The sequence below is a fragment of the Rhinolophus ferrumequinum genome, chromosome 24, assembly GCF_004115265.2.
Source record: "Rhinolophus ferrumequinum isolate MPI-CBG mRhiFer1 chromosome 24, mRhiFer1_v1.p, whole genome shotgun sequence".
NCBI classification, from domain to species: domain Eukaryota; kingdom Metazoa; phylum Chordata; class Mammalia; order Chiroptera; family Rhinolophidae; genus Rhinolophus; species Rhinolophus ferrumequinum.
Genome location: NC_046307.1, coordinates 35,507,383 through 35,522,546, shown reverse-complemented (window position 1 = coordinate 35,522,546; position 15,164 = coordinate 35,507,383). Strand labels below are relative to the sequence as shown.

The following is a 15,164-nucleotide window of genomic DNA, read 5'->3' as shown; positions in this document are numbered from 1 at the left end:
AGTAGAGGGGTCTATTTTTTAGACCTTCGCAGACTCCTTTTGGAGTGGGCTTGGTTGCTTAGGAGACATATGTCCTTAGGTAACCGTTCTGAGCCTTGGTAAAATGCACATAACAAACAGGACAGCGCCTGACATCATAGGAAGTGCATTAAATGAGGATGATGATAAAAAAGGAGGAGGAGGAGGCAGGGGAGCAAATAGATTTCATCCTTACCCTAGCCCTCCCTGTGTGACCTAGCCCATCGCCTCCATTGCGATTCTGGGCACTGATGTCCCAAGGAACCGACCATCAGTGTATGGGATCCCATACACTGGGGCACTATGTTCAAGCGCAATTTCACTGCTCCGTTGGAGTTCTGGCCAGTCTAGTTGGCCAGCAGATGTGGACTTTCCAAGGGCAGGAAACAGTTTAAGGATAGTTTTATAGGTTAAAGTATACTGCACTAAAGTGAAAACAACACATATCTTTAGCCCAAAACAGGCAAAGGTAAGATTTTCCAGAAATAAATAATGAAACAGATAGCATGGATCAAGCTCTTACCAAGTGCTCTTTAAAACTTTGTACTTCTTCCAAAATTCATAACAACCCTTTTAGATTTAATAGATTTGACATGAAGAAATGGAGGGGTAGGGAGGTACAATATTGACCCCCGTCAGCCCACTAAGAAACACCAGGTCAGTCTTCTGACCGTCCTTCCTGTGACCTTCCTCTGCCTCTTACAGAAAGCCTCCATTACAGACTACTCTGCACGTAGCAGGGTCTGAATTTTCTGACTTCCACAGGTTTCGCCTTCGTTCTTCACTTAATTTTTTAAAAAAATCAATTAAGGTTTTCAAATTAGGTCAAGCAGAGTACCGAAGGAAGAGCACGACCGGGAAGGGGGACAGTTGCAGCTGGGGGACTGGCCCCTCACAGAGATCTCTCCTACCCTGGCCCCCTCTCCCTCTCTTCTCACTCCCCTCTGCTCCATTTCTTCCACCTCAGATACCCAGACATCTCCCATTCTGGGAGAGCTTCTTCCTTCCTTGCATCCCGGTGCCGCATGGGTGAGAGGGTGGCGCAAACCTGAGGCTCAGCTCACCGTGCTCTCAGGCCCCGGGCTGGGGGCCAGCGCTCCCCCTGGCTTGGACCCCCGGCTCTGGTTCTTCAAGTATTTGTAGCTCAGCAGGTTGTACCAGCGAGTCGACCTCTCCCCAGACCGGCAGACCTCAGCCAGGCTGATCTGGGCACCTCCCTGTTGAGGATACGAAATGGGAGAGTATAAGCAAAGACTGGAAAAGGAGTTCCGGGGAATTTGGCTCCTGGGAAAAGTATGGGCAATACCTGTCCAGGTGAGATGGAAGCTCCCTTGGAGGAAGAAAGTGCTAGTTGTTAATCATTTCCAATAACTCACTCATTCACTGACTTAGTCAGTCATCAGTTTACTCACTTGCAAAACGTTGATTAAATGTTCCTCTATAGATACTGATACAGCCAGCTCTCCAGGATATACGTTAATGGAAAAAATAGGACAGTGCAGAAGAGGATACACAGTGTGCTACTTTTTGTACAAGAAATGGAGAGAGGGATAAGAATACATACATTATTTCATGCACCACAAAGAAAGAAAAATTAAACTTGTTGCCAATTAAACTATGAACAAAAATTAAAAAGTTGCCAATTAAACTATGAACTGCCTGCCATCTAGTATAAACTGCATCTTGACTTCAGAGATGATAAAATGTGAAAATAACGCGTACCCTAAAATCTATGATATAGAGAAATGTTATTAGATGATGAAAAGTTGTAGAGCAAAATAATACAGGAAAAGCGGATACCATGTTTCCCCGAAAATAAGACCTAGCCGGACAATTGGCTCTAATGCGTCTTTTGGAGCAAAAATTAATATAAGACCTGGTCTTATTTTAATATAAGACGGGGTCTTTAATATGATATAATTATAATATAATAATATAATATAATACCGGGTCTTATATTAATTTTTGCTCCAAAAGACGCATTGGAGCTGATTGTCCGGCTAGGTCTTCTTTTCGGGGAAACAGGGTGGGAGGGGATAGGAGAGTGGAGGGGAATGTAATTGTCAATAGGTGGTGACACTTGGGCCAAACCCAGAATGAGGCGAGGCAGCGAGCCTTCTGCCTCGATATCTGGGAACAGAGAATTCCAGCCAGAGGAAGCAGCAAGTACAAAGGTCTGGAGTGGGGAGCATGCTGGTGTATTCCAGGGGCACAAAACGGCGGAAAAAGAGTCTTGAGGATGAAATCTAAGAGGTAACAAGGAGTAGATCCTGGAGGGCCTTGGAGGCCAGGTAAAGGGCCCAGGTGCGGACTCTAGGTGGAGACAGAAGCCATGGGAAGGAAGCTTTCAAGCAGGAGTGGCATACACTGATTTGCAATTTTAATAGAATCACCCTGGCTACTGTGTTGAAGACATGAAGGGAGGCGAGGACAGAGGACAGAGGCGGGGAGACCCAGAAGGAGACCGCTGCAACACGCCACGTGACAGATGGTAGTGTGGGCAGTGTTGAGAGGTGGCTGGGGGCTGGGGCTCTTTTCAAGATGGAGCTACCAGGAGTTCCTGAAAGACTGTGTGGGGCACAACAGGAAGAGAGGGTCAAGGATGACCTTGTGGTCTCTGGCCTGGGCAATGGAAGACCGGTGTCACCATCAGCTGAGACGGTGAAGGCACGGGAGGAATGATCAGGGTGCACTCGTGGACAAGTTATCTGAGATGCCTACTGGACATGCAAGAGAAGGCGTGGAATAGGTAGCCAACATGTAAGGTAGAGATGAGCGGGGAGGCTCAGGCTGGAGTCATACATTTGGGACAGTGTTTGAAGCCGAGATAGGATATCACCAAGGGAATCAATGCAAATAGAAAAGGGAAGAGGAGCACGGCCTGAGCCCGGGGTCCCTCCAACCTAAAGAGCCCCGGGGAAATGAGGAAGAATTGGCAAAGGAGACACAGAGAGAAGCCAGTGAGGTGGGAAAATGCTAGTGGAGCGAAATGTCACAGCAAAGCTGCCGAGGAAGGTGGAGTGAGCAACCGAGCCCCGTGCAGTGGTCAGGCCATGAGATGATGGAGAACCTGCCACTGGATTTAGCAACAAGCAGGTCCCTGGGGACCTGCCGAACACATTTCCGGTGGAATGATGAGGGGAAAGGCCCATGTGGGCTGGGTTACAGAGAACATGAACGCCTCCTTCATGCTTTGCTATAAAGAAAAGAAATGATGTCGTAGCTGGAGGCAGAAGTGGGGTAAAGAAAAGATTGATTTTTAAGCATGGGGAAAAAGCTGCATGTTGGGATACTGACAGGTCAGATCCAGTGGAGGAGGAAGAACTGAAGACAGAGGAGAGAGCAGGAGAGTAACTATTGGCGTGATGCCCTTGAGAGAGAATGGCCTTAGATGGGACTGGGGAGGGCCCATCCTTAGAGCCAGGAGAAATGGCAGAAGCTATGAGAACAGCTAGACATGGGTGACCGCTGCGGAAACTTTCAGGGTAGGGGAGGATACGGGTTCACCCCTGGGACAAACCGGAGAGTCAGGTCTGTGGAGATGCCGTGTAAGTCTGCGGAGATGCCGTGTAAGTCTGCGGAGATGCCGTGTAAGTCTGCGGAGATGCCGTGTAAGTCTGCGGAGATGCCGTGTAAGTCTGCAGTGATGCCGTGTAAGTCTGCGGAGATGCTGTGTAAGTTGGGCAGCATTAGGGCTCACGGGAGCCTGGTGACCATGACTTTAAAATGACACCATCTGGTGTGGCTATGTGTGTTTTTGTCCAGTTGCATAGGTGGAAAGGAGGTGGACAGTTCACTTTGACAGGGCCAGGATTTTGCCAAGTGGGGATGGCAAAGTGAGAAAGGGGCCAAGGAAATGGTGTAATTAACTGTTGTTAACTATGGGACACGAGTGGGGGCTGGGAAGAAGGCTGCCTCCACGGAACCTGAGCTTAGTGGCACTGAGCTTAGCAGCTGGGGTGGGGTGGGGGCGGGGTGGGCAACGAGGGTCCAGCTGGAAAGGCTGGGACCCGTTAATGCCGCACGAAAGCTTTGGGGAGAACTGGTGCCTGTGGTATTGGGGAAGGCAGGCCACGTATTCTTCCTAAACCATAATCCAGGTCCAAGGACATGAGAGACCCTTAAAGTCACCCTGTGAAAGATCGGAGAGTTTGATGGCTACGCGTAAGGAAGCTGGAATCTGTGCTGAAATCCAGGCCTCTAAACCTATGTGCTGGACAACCCGGGCAGGTTACTTAGCCTCTCTGGGCCTTGATCCCTTATCTGTCAAATGGGGGAAATCCTAATGCTTCTTCCTAGGGCTGTTGTGAGGATTAAATGAGGTACTGCACACAGTTCTTAGGCCAGTACTGGACACACAGACACCGCTCAGGACACGTACTATTGTGGCCTGGCTGATTCAATGGCTCTGAACAGACCAGGGATTCTGCAAACGCAGCAGTGCAGGGAGACTCTGTGTGGGAGCAGACAGCCCTTTCTCCTCGTAGCTCACTACCTCGCCTCCTCCAGCCACCAAAACATGATAGCCTGACACTCCATGTCCCCACAGGATACGGAGAAGTAGGTTTCCCATTGGCCACGGATGGAGAAAAGCCACCGTGGGATGAGCGCTTGGCTGCTGCCATGGCAACCAGCAATGGCCAGACTTCAATTAGGGAAGAGGAATAAAAGGCATCCAATTAGGAGAAGAAAACAGGATTGAGTCTCTCCTCCTTTCGGAATGGCCAGGGCTGAGGCACCGCTTCACTGGAGGAGCCCTGGTTTGGACAAGCGTTCTGCCCTGTCATTCAGCGTCCACCATGCTTGCCACATCCGCCGGTTACCATCCCCACCTGTGCTGTGCTGGCACAGAGACAACACCAGGAATCTGATGTGGGGGGGCCTCAGAGGTGGGTTCTCACTGTGTTCCTGCCACTTCCTGACTGTGTGTCCTTGGGAAAGTTCTTTCTCATCTTTGTGCCTCGGTTTCTTCACTGGTATAACAGGACCTATTTATAAGACTGACTGAAGCTCAACAGAGATCACACATGTAAGGAGCTCAGCTCAGTGCCTGCCACATAAATTGCCCCCAATCGACACTAGCTATTGCGCTGTTGTCAGTGATAATCACAACGCAAGTGGCAACGAAGCTGGTATGTACCCCAGCTGAGGAGGAGAGGGAGGGGAACTGGCATCCTGCAGACTCCTCGCTGCTTTCCATCTTTCCTGTCCAAGGTGCGGTCCAGGGACCAGCAGCACCAGCACGACCTGGGAGCCAGTTAGAAATGCAGAATCTCGGGCCTCATTCCAGACGTGGGGAATCAGAATCTGCATTGTAACCAGAGCCCCAGGGAACTCGTGTGTGTGTGTGTGTGTGGGGGGGGGTGGTGAAAGTTTGGGAAGTGCTGCTTTGAAGCCTCTTTAATCCCCAGAGAACCACCTGTGAGACAGGCAGTGTCAGCTGTATTTTACAGATGAAGAAGCTGAGACTGAGATTGGAAGAGGCTTAGGTGACGTGGCAGGGAAGGGCAGGGCTGGTGACTCAGGCTCAGGGCCAAGGCATGTGGCCCCACAATTCCATGGCACAGAAAGGTTTTATAGCACAAGCACATGCGTCAAGTATGGAGAGCAAGGAGATTGCGGGTCACGTGTGGCTCCCACCAGCCCGTAAGGAGGCAGGACTGCCACTGCCACTGTCCCAGCTTCCAGACATGGCGGGGCGGGAGAAGCTCCGAGAGGCGTTCACACCCTGTGTCTCCCCTTTGCAGGTGCCCATGTTTCCTGTTACCTAAAGCCATCCTTCTCCAACAGGGCCCTCGACACAACGCGGCATTTATCCTCACTGGTTTAAGGGGTAGCCATCAAAGGTGGCTTATTATCATTCAAATGCTCTGAACTCTAACCGGCACAGGGGTAACAAAGCTTTCACTTCTTTTAAATCATTTGGGCGCCACATCAAGCCGCTGCATTAGTTACGAATCCCCATTTTAGAGATGAGAAAGCTGAGGAACATCCATCTGCACTTGGGTCTGCCTGACTCTAGGGACCCAGGGCTACTTCCTCTCCAATCCTGACTCCTGCCAATGCTGGGGGACGGGAGGGGAGAGGGAGGTGGAAGTGGAGGAGGAGGAGGACGACAACGACACTGGAGGAGCTCTGCTCTAGCGAGGGGACTAGCAGTGGTCCCATCCAATGAGAACCTACTGTGTGTCAGACATGTGAGTAGGTGCTTTACATGAACTCTCTCACTTCATCTTTATAATGACTCTTCCAGTGGGCATGAGGGAGGCATTATCATTTGCATTTTATGGATCAGAACACTGAGGATCAGAGAGGTTAAGTAACTCACCCAAAGTCACCCAGCTGTATAATGAGTGGTAAAGGTGGGACCTGAGCTCCTGTCTATTTGTTCTCCTCTAATGCTGCATGGTAAATCTATGGCATGTGGCTAGTTCCTTCCAGGTTCTGATAGTGTAGAAAAACATTTTCAGGTCTGTTACTCTTCGTCCCGTGAAAAGAGCTCTTCTCATCCCCAGTCAGTCTGAGAATGCTGTTTCCCTGCGGAAGAGTCTGCCTAGAGCCCCAGATGATCCTGGCTGACACCAATCTGTGTTTTCTCTAAGCCTTCATCATGAAGTACACGGTGGACCAACCCCCAGAAGGACAGAAGTCCAGACAGACAGACAAAGAGCCCTCACCAGGCAGTCCTCCAGAAGGGTCTGGTCGGTGGTACAGACGTCGACTCTTAAGGTCTTCTGGTGAAGGGCCGGGTAGGACATGGACACCCAGAACACCTCGTTGAACACGAGGGTGTCTGAGGCGTCCAGGGGCCGGGTCCGGAACAGGCAGGTGGTGCTTTCAGAGCAGGGAAGGACAGCCACCCGGATGTTCCTACAGGGAGACAAACGCAGGGCAGCCTGGGTCAGCGCAGGTCTGGGATCGTGTTGAGCTAACTAGCTGCTGCAAATGACGAGGAAAACCGTGGACCAGGGCCTGTTATCTCTCAAGAGGTCACGCAGGTATTTGCGAGGGCTGCAGAAAGGTCCCCTAAGAAGAATAATACATGGCTCTTCCTTCTCCTGAACCCCCTAAATCCTTAGGACCTCACAGCATAAGGAGCCTGAGGCCAGCAGCGTGTGAACTTCTATGGTGAGGGTGCTTGTTCACACACAGGAATCCTCATATTATTGCTGGGAGGAGGGCAAACCATGACGGCCAACCCCTGCGGAGGGGAACGTGCCAGTCCTAACAAAATCTCAGATGCATTTACCCTTTTGACCCAGACAGCTCGCTTCTAGGCACCCTCGCACTGAAACCCTTGCACGAGTGCCAATGACACCCGGAGGTTATTCACCCTGGCGCCGTGTGTGCGAGCAAAAGACTGAAAACAACCCCAGGGTCCAATCTCATCTTCCGTCTGTGTGGTCTGCTTTCCTCTTGCCTTTCTTTCTCCTTCCCACATGTTGCACCCCCGATGCTGGCTGGGTGCAGACCGCAGATACATACAAAGCTCCTACGGCTGCTGTGAGGCTACGGTGTAGTTAAAGGGGAACATGGAGGCAGGTGACTGCAGTGAAACATACACCCAGTCAGCGCTGGGAGCAGCCAACAGGCAGACGGTGAAGGAATTGGCCGAATTATCAATTTCAAGGGAACACCCATCACCTCCAATAGAAGTACAGTGACGGGCGCTGACTCTTGAGAATGGAAGACCTGTGTCTTTCTGCGTGAAATACTTGTGAGAGCAGATACAAGGGGCCATGACCTTCTTCTCCATGAGGTTGCAAGTTCACAAGGGCAGGGATCTGCTCAGCACCCTGTTCTTCGTGCTGGCACATGGTAGGTGCGCAGGACGGGTTTGTGAAGCATGTTTGCCCTCACGCCTGCATCCACATTCGCAGCACTGACACGGCATCAAGCCATAGGCATTAAGTACCCCCAGTGGGTTTACAGGGCCTATTGTCTGAGCAGGACAGAGCGAAAGAGAGTGACCTGGGGATGGCCGCAGGCGGTGACAGGATAATACACACTCCACACTCCGTGGGCTACATACTCACACTTTCTGGTCTTGTTGCAGCAACAGAGCAGAAAGGTTACTCAGCTGGATGACAAATATTGCAAATTGCTTACTCTTCTCATCATACCTGAAACGGAAAGGGGCATATAGAGAATCTCTTAGTAACGTTTCTCTCTCTCTCTCTCTCTCTCTCTCTCTCTCTCTCTCTCTCTCTCTCTCTCTCGCTAATCATCACAGGTGTGGTGGCTGCTGGCTGCTCCGGGCACTGCGGTGAGCCCAAGAGCACAGACCCAGGGTTTTGCTGCCATTCAGAAATGTAGGCGCTATCGGTCTCAATTTTAAAAGAGAAGCCAGACGTGTGTGAGGCATGTCCTGATATTTAAATGTTGGCAATTAATTCCTATTACAAACATATTGAGGCCATCCCCCCATCAAGAGAAAACAACAATAAGTCTGGCTGCAGGCCCCAGGGGTCCACTTCGGTCCAGGTGGCTGACATCTCGATGGGATGGTCAGACAAAAGCCACAGGGCAAGGACCAAACAGACTCACTGGGCAGCTCAGTGAGTCAGGGCAGGTCATAAGGTCTTCAAAAACCTCACGTTTCTCTTCTGTAAAGTGAGGAGCTGGGAGGCAGGGGAAGAGGCAGGTCCCCTTTAGCTAGGAGCCTACAATTGTCAGCAGGTCCCGGTGGTGCTGCCTTCCTCTCTGTGCAGCCGGGTAGGTAAATGCCGGTAAGACGCTGCCCTCGAGGAAGGGACCCTGCACAGACCACTCTCTCCCCTCTGACCTTGCCCTCCCTGTCACTTACTTCAGGGCAATCTGAACCCGCGTTGCACCCACTGCTTCTGATTCGTCACTGTCAAAAGCAGCGGCTTCTGAAGCACCCAGTCTGGAAGGCAATATCGGAAAGAAAAAGGGTCATACATCCTTGCGGCGACCTGGGGCCAAAGTCATTTTCCAGAAACAGGGTTCTGTCTGGAAAGGTACAATTGGATCCTAAGGAGGAAAGTGTGGGGAGGTCTGCTCAACTGCCCTGCAGACCCTTCCATCCCATCATTGCTCTGGATCCCTTTCAAAGGGGCTGCCCTGTCTCCAGTACTTGTCCCCCCAGCCTTACACCCCTAATGGCAATCGTGGAACTAGCCTTCTCCCAAATTCGAAGCGTGCCAAGCCCTAGAAGAAGCTCCGTCGTCTGCATCTTTGGCATTTCTCCAAACAGGGCTGCCTGGGGGGCTGGGGCGTGGGGTCACCCAGGAAAGTCCTCCTGTGGGTCCCTCCCCCATACCCTGGGGGCCCAAACTCTGTGGACACAGAGTTCCCAGAGATCCAGGACTCACCTCTGTACGGACGCCTCATACACACCACTGTCCCCAGCCACGGATTCATCTGACACGGCAGCTGAGACACAGGCCACTTTGAGGCCACACCCCTGGGCTGTATTCACCGCTGGAGGAAGAAGTGGGAAAAGGAAGGATGGCAAGACGGGGTTCAGAAACCAAGGTACCATTTTTGCAACACGCTTTTGATCGGTTCACCCTCTGTTTTAAGATGGTCCTGCCGAGTTCCAACCACCCCTGAACTCAACAGCCAGGCCCTGCCTTGCGTTAGGGTGAAGCGAAGGGTAGCACCAGATGCTGCGTCTGGCATCCCAGCCTCTGGAGTCAGACCGCCCAGGTTCAGACCTCAGCTCCACCACTTACTGCTTCATGATATTGGGACACCGCTTTAACCCCTCTCAGCCCCAATTTCTCATCCGTAAAACAGAGATCATGATACTTAACCTTGTGGGGCTGTTGAGGGGATGCAATGAGACATTACAGGGACGTCCACAGCACAGAGACTCGTGCGGAGGGAGTGCTCTATCAAACCCGTCACCGATGTCCTTACCGTGACTGTCATTCCTCTCGCTATGGCGAGGGCTTCTAGATGGATCCCTACAAGTCTGGGGCAAAGGAACAGCCCCTGCACCCTGGGGAAGGGGACGGCGAAGGCGACGAACGGGGAGGGAAGGACTGAAGCACAGGCTCTCCCCCTCGGCCTACCCCATTTGTCTCCCTGCCCTTGACGGAGGCCCTTACAAGTCTGGGACCCACAGTTGAGACCAGCCGCTTGGCAAACGCTGCACATTCCCTTCCTGCCCCATCACGGGCGCTGACTGTGCCGGGCCCATTGCTAGGTTCAGAGCGACCACGATGAAGAGGACAATTCCTGCCCTCCACACGGCAAAAGGCCAAATTCAGGTCCCTCAACTTCAAAGCCATTGCTACTGAGCACCAGCTGCCTGCTAGGTGCCGGGGACAGGCTGGAGAAGAGACTGGGGGGGCAGGCTGGGGCAAGGGATGGTGGCAGCACGCCTGGGAGACGCAAGCAGCCATCCAGGTGCAGCTTTCCCAGCCTGTGTCCCCGCCTGCTGCAGCCTGCGGAGACCTCCCGCCTCCACACCCCCACACCCCCACACCCCCACACCCCCACACCCCACTGAACCACTTAAGGAGATTAATGTGTCTGCTGACTGAACAGCAGCACTAATCGCGCAACCTGCTTAGCGTCTGCGCTCAGCCCGGCATCGCTCACGGAGGGAAGGGTTCTGGAGGTGGCATGAAGGGAACGCCATCCTGAGACACGCAGTGTCTGGCCCCCAGCCCCAGCGATGCTGTGGGGGACGGAAGGAGGATCACTCCCGGCACCGGGATCGGGTCCCCCGCTGGCTCTAACACTCCCGTGGGAAGCATCGGGAACTCTTCCTGAGCCTCGTCAGAGGTTCCACCTGCACCTCCTCCTCTCCAGATAATAATTTTCTGAAGTTTGCCACCTGCTGTAGTAGGAAGCCTGCTTTTATTTTTGTTGGAGAGCACTCAGCATGACTCTCTTCCTGAGGAGGGAGCCCCAGGGATCACTCGGCTCCTGTCTAAGGGAATGGCTGGCACTCACCCAGCAGAGTCTTTCACAACCAGGAAATCTCGTCTTCCCCCCTTGCTGCCACTGGTTCTTGCACACGAATGGTGGATGCTGGGCACGGCAGCGGCCTCCTGTCCCCTCCTGGAGCCTTAGGCCTCAGATGGGTCCAGCTTCCCCTCCCTAGCTGGCTCACCAGGAGCAGGAGTCAGTCCATGCCTTCATGAGGGTTCTAGGCAGGTAGTCCTGCTACCAGTCCCGACTCGACTGCTTTGGAGCTATGCCACTAGCCTTGGACATCGTCTAACCTCACTGTGCCTCACTTCTTTCACCTGTAAGATGGGGATGAAGCAGCACCAACCTCAGCGTTGTTATGAGGCTTAAACGAGTAAACGCGGGTAACGGTACCTGTGTCTTGTATACCTGTCCTCAGTCAGTCATGGCCAGGAAGGCCCAGGAACCCCGGGGAGCTTACTGACCACCTTGCTCAGTCCCGACCTTCACTCCCACGGCCAGATGGACGTGGTGGGGCCAGCGAGGACCAGAGTGTCTTAGGTACAAACACACTGAGCTATCGAGCATCCTAAGAGGAGTGTGGTGAGTGATGACAAAGTGGGTGGGCTCCAATCCTTGCTTTCCCACTTGCTCGCTAGGGCACCTAAGGCAAATGACGTCCCATTTCTGAACCCCCATTTCCTCATCTGTGAAACGGGCACAACAGACGTAACCAAAGGCACCTGTATAAAGCACACTGCTCACCATGTAATGTACCCCAGGAAATGTTAACTAGTAGGATTTAGGATGTGGTTGTTGCTAAAGAGAGGTTTTCTCTCAGTAAGTCTCAGTGGTCACCACCAGCGTCGTCATGTTTTTGGAAGATTACTTCTTGAATCTCAATCCATATCAGAATGGTCCTTCTGACCCCATGCAGACGGGAGTCAGATCATTCCCTGGCTACAAACAGTCATGTGCATCCCCATGCCAGTAGGACAGAACCCAAAGTCCTCACCACAGGGCTTACGTGACCCGGGCTCTGCCTGAGTTTCCAGCGTTGTGGGCGACCCCCTACCTCGGGCTCCTCTTGCAGCCCCTTGCTCCACCTCAGAGATCTTGCTCTTGCTTTTCCCAAAGCTGGCTCCTTCTCACTGCTGAAGCCTCCCTTCAAATGTCCCCTTCCTTCCCAACCCCATCTGGACGGGCAGGCCCACCCTCACCTGAAAGGCTCTACCATATCCTGTTCTGTTTTCTTCCCAGGGCTTTGATTGGTCTGGTTGGACAGTTACCATCTGTGCCTCCATTTGCACATATGCTTCATGGGAACAGGCACCTGTCCTCAGCACTGGATCCTGATGACTAAACTAGTGCCTGGGACAGGGCCTCTTTGGTGACTGAATGAATGAACCATGTCCATCCATTAGCACAGGACCTGGCATTTAGTTTAAGTAGGTACTGAATAATAATTATCTGTGGAATGAATCCACCACAGAAAAACCCTTCCTCTGCCCAGGACCTGGGACATAGTGAACACATAATAAATACGCACTGAATGAATAAACAACACGATACACCACGTCAAGATCTGGCACATAGAAAGCAGTCAGTGATGGCCGTAAGGATCCCTGGGCCCCGAGTTCAGGCCTGGGCACAGCCCACCTTCCGCCCTCCTCGGGGTTCCCACCCTTCGGGTGGGGGGTGCTCTCTACCTTGGCCCAACGGCTTGTCCTCTGTCCCCGGTTCCTCCAGCTGGTACTTCTCCCGGGAACTGCTACCAAGGCTCAGCTCGCAAAGAGCAGCACTCAGCTCCGGGTCCTCAAACTCCAGGGGGCTCAGGAAGGTGTCTCCAGCCAGGAGGGGGTCAGCGATGAGAGGGGAGCAGGGCGGGGACGGGGAGGACAGGGAGGAGCGGGGCGACAGGGAGGTCATGGACTTTGGGGTGCCAGACAGGGAGCGCAGGGCCTGCAGGCGGCCGCCCCCCTCTGCCTTCTGAGTCTTGGCCACCTCGTCCTCGTGGATGGTGGTGATGCAGCCCGAGGGCCGGAAGCCCGTGGCCCCCTCCAGGAGTAGGAACTCCACCTTGCTCTGCAGTTCCGAGTCCAGCTGCTCGAACGGGTCATAGTAGAGGTCAGTGAAGCTGGCCGAGGTGGAGGAGTCCAGGCTGGAGGCCGCCAGGGAGCCCCGGCTGGAGGTGAGGGAGCCGGGGCTGCTGCCCGAGGATAGGGACTGCATGCTGCTCGAGAGGCTGGGGACGGGGAGAATGAGGCTGAGGACACACAGGGTGGCTGGGCCACCGGGAACATCCCGCCTGGCTCTGCAAAGCACCACAGGTACTTAGAACACATCACCTCCCTGAGCTTTCCTGACAGTCTCCAGTGGAGACCATGCACCCCCATTTCGTTAAAGAGGAATCTGATACCCCGAAACGGCCACATCATCAGAACGTGGCAGGCACGGGATTCAAACCCAAGCCAACTGCCTTAAAAAGCCGTTTTCCTCTCTGCGTCTCTGTTTCCCAGACCTCTGCTGGCTGCATTCCATTTTCATGATAGTTCTCCATAGTTGAATCTACTCCAAAATAATACTTCTGAATATTTTTCTTCAAATCAACTCAGTTTTTTTTATGCTTTAATACATTTATCTTAAAAGGAAACTTTCTATCCTAAGCATAATTTGAAAAGCAGTATCACTTACTACAGACAGAAGGCAACTGTTACAAATATCTGACAGAAACAAAATGGGATGAAATTCCAGTGACACACTGTGCCCACCAGGCCAAGGCCCAGGCCCAAGGCCTATTCTGTGCGCTGTGGACGTGGGTTGGCAGGAATTAGAGACGTGAATAAGACACACCCGCACCTGACGGGGCCTTGGTCCTCTGTGTTGTCAGAAGGACTGGGGGCTGTAGGCTGGAGAGGTGATGTGCCCTGCCCTCGGCCATGTCAGGCCCAGCCAGAGTCTGCTAGGTGAACCGGCCCCTGCTGTGCTTCTAAACATGTGCACGCGGGCCCCAGAGGACACACACAGGGCAGATCCTGGGCGGGGCCACCTCGGGACGCCTGCACCTGGCCAGCCCCAGCAGGGCAGTCCCTCACTGCCCACCACTCACCTTTTCAGCTGGAAGTGTAGAGCTGCCACCTGCCGAGTGGCTTCCTCCAGTTCTCTCACCAGCTGGCTCCTCTTACTGTTCAGCTTTAACCTAAAGGGAGAGACGTCATGAGGTGGGAGCCCCAAGGAATCCAGCCTCTGTCTCCCTGAAAGAGGAATTGCAGGTAGACCCACAGACACAGGAACTTCCTGGAGGCATTTTACTCTGATATTTGGGGAGATATGGAATCCTATAAGAACTCCTATATTATTCATCACCTACTATATACCAGGTGCTGTGCTGGGAAACGTATGACATTGCTTCAGTTCACGTGTATAATAACCCTGCGTGGTCAGAATGGTTTTTACCACTTTCCATACAAGGAAATTGAGGTTCTTAGAGTTAAATAATTTAGTTAAAGCTACAGATTTAGTGGCAGAATTAGGATTCCCTAAATCCCAACCATCCCTCCCTCCTCTTCCCTCTCCTCTTCTCCCTTCCTCCCATCCATCTATCCACCCCTCCACCCACTCGTAGAATGCCCATCTTATACTGGCACTGGAGATCGCTGTGAGCAAGACAGAAGTTGTCTCTGCTCTTATGGAGCTTACCTTCTACTGGGGAGGGTTGGGGGAGCACAGATATTAAGAAATACTCAACTATCTAATATCTCATTAAAATACTGTGTGACAAGGTCCATGAGGGCAAAGTACAGAATGACAGAAAAAGAACATGAGTCCCGAGAGACCTGCCTTCGACGGGCAGGTGAGCCTCTCTGGGCACATGACTCTGTGGTTGAGCCTGTGGGTGTGGCCCAGGTGTGTGCTCTCCTTAGCTCCCGGGACCCACAGCTGGACCGCCCTCCTAGCCTCCCTTGCAGCTGGCTGGGTGGGGCATGTGACGAGGTTCTGGCCAATAGGATGTGAGAGACGTCATGAGCATCAGGCTGGTGTGGTTTAGAGAGGTGGCTGGGTCTTCTCCACTGTCCCTTGGAGGTCTCTTTTGGCTCCAAAGGGGAGGGGCCGCAAGACGAGAAGAGTCTGGGCCTAGAATGACCAACCACACAGAAGGCTGCCTGTCAGCCAGGAATATCCACCTGGAGGTTACGTAGGGAAGAAATAAACTTCTACGGGGTTAGGCCACAGAGACTTGGAGGGCAGTTTCTTAACAG

At 52.8% G+C, this 15,164-nt stretch overlaps 1 protein-coding gene across 1 annotated transcript in view; it reads right to left on the bottom strand.

Annotated features, from left to right (window-relative positions):
* The window catches only part of WWC1 (WW and C2 domain containing 1), a 127,206-nt gene that overhangs the window by 19,160 nt on the left and 92,882 nt on the right, over positions 1-15,164 (bottom strand). Inside the window, exons 10-16 of the mRNA XM_033096266.1 lie at positions 14,015-14,104; positions 12,615-13,150; positions 9,354-9,462; positions 8,825-8,905; positions 8,055-8,141; positions 6,696-6,888; positions 1,083-1,235 (exon numbers count right to left, since the gene is read on the bottom strand). Of these exons, the coding sequence (XP_032952157.1) occupies positions 1,083-1,235; positions 6,696-6,888; positions 8,055-8,141; positions 8,825-8,905; positions 9,354-9,462; positions 12,615-13,150; positions 14,015-14,104 (1,249 nt within the window). The remainder of the gene's footprint in view (positions 1-1,082; positions 1,236-6,695; positions 6,889-8,054; positions 8,142-8,824; positions 8,906-9,353; positions 9,463-12,614; positions 13,151-14,014; positions 14,105-15,164) is intronic.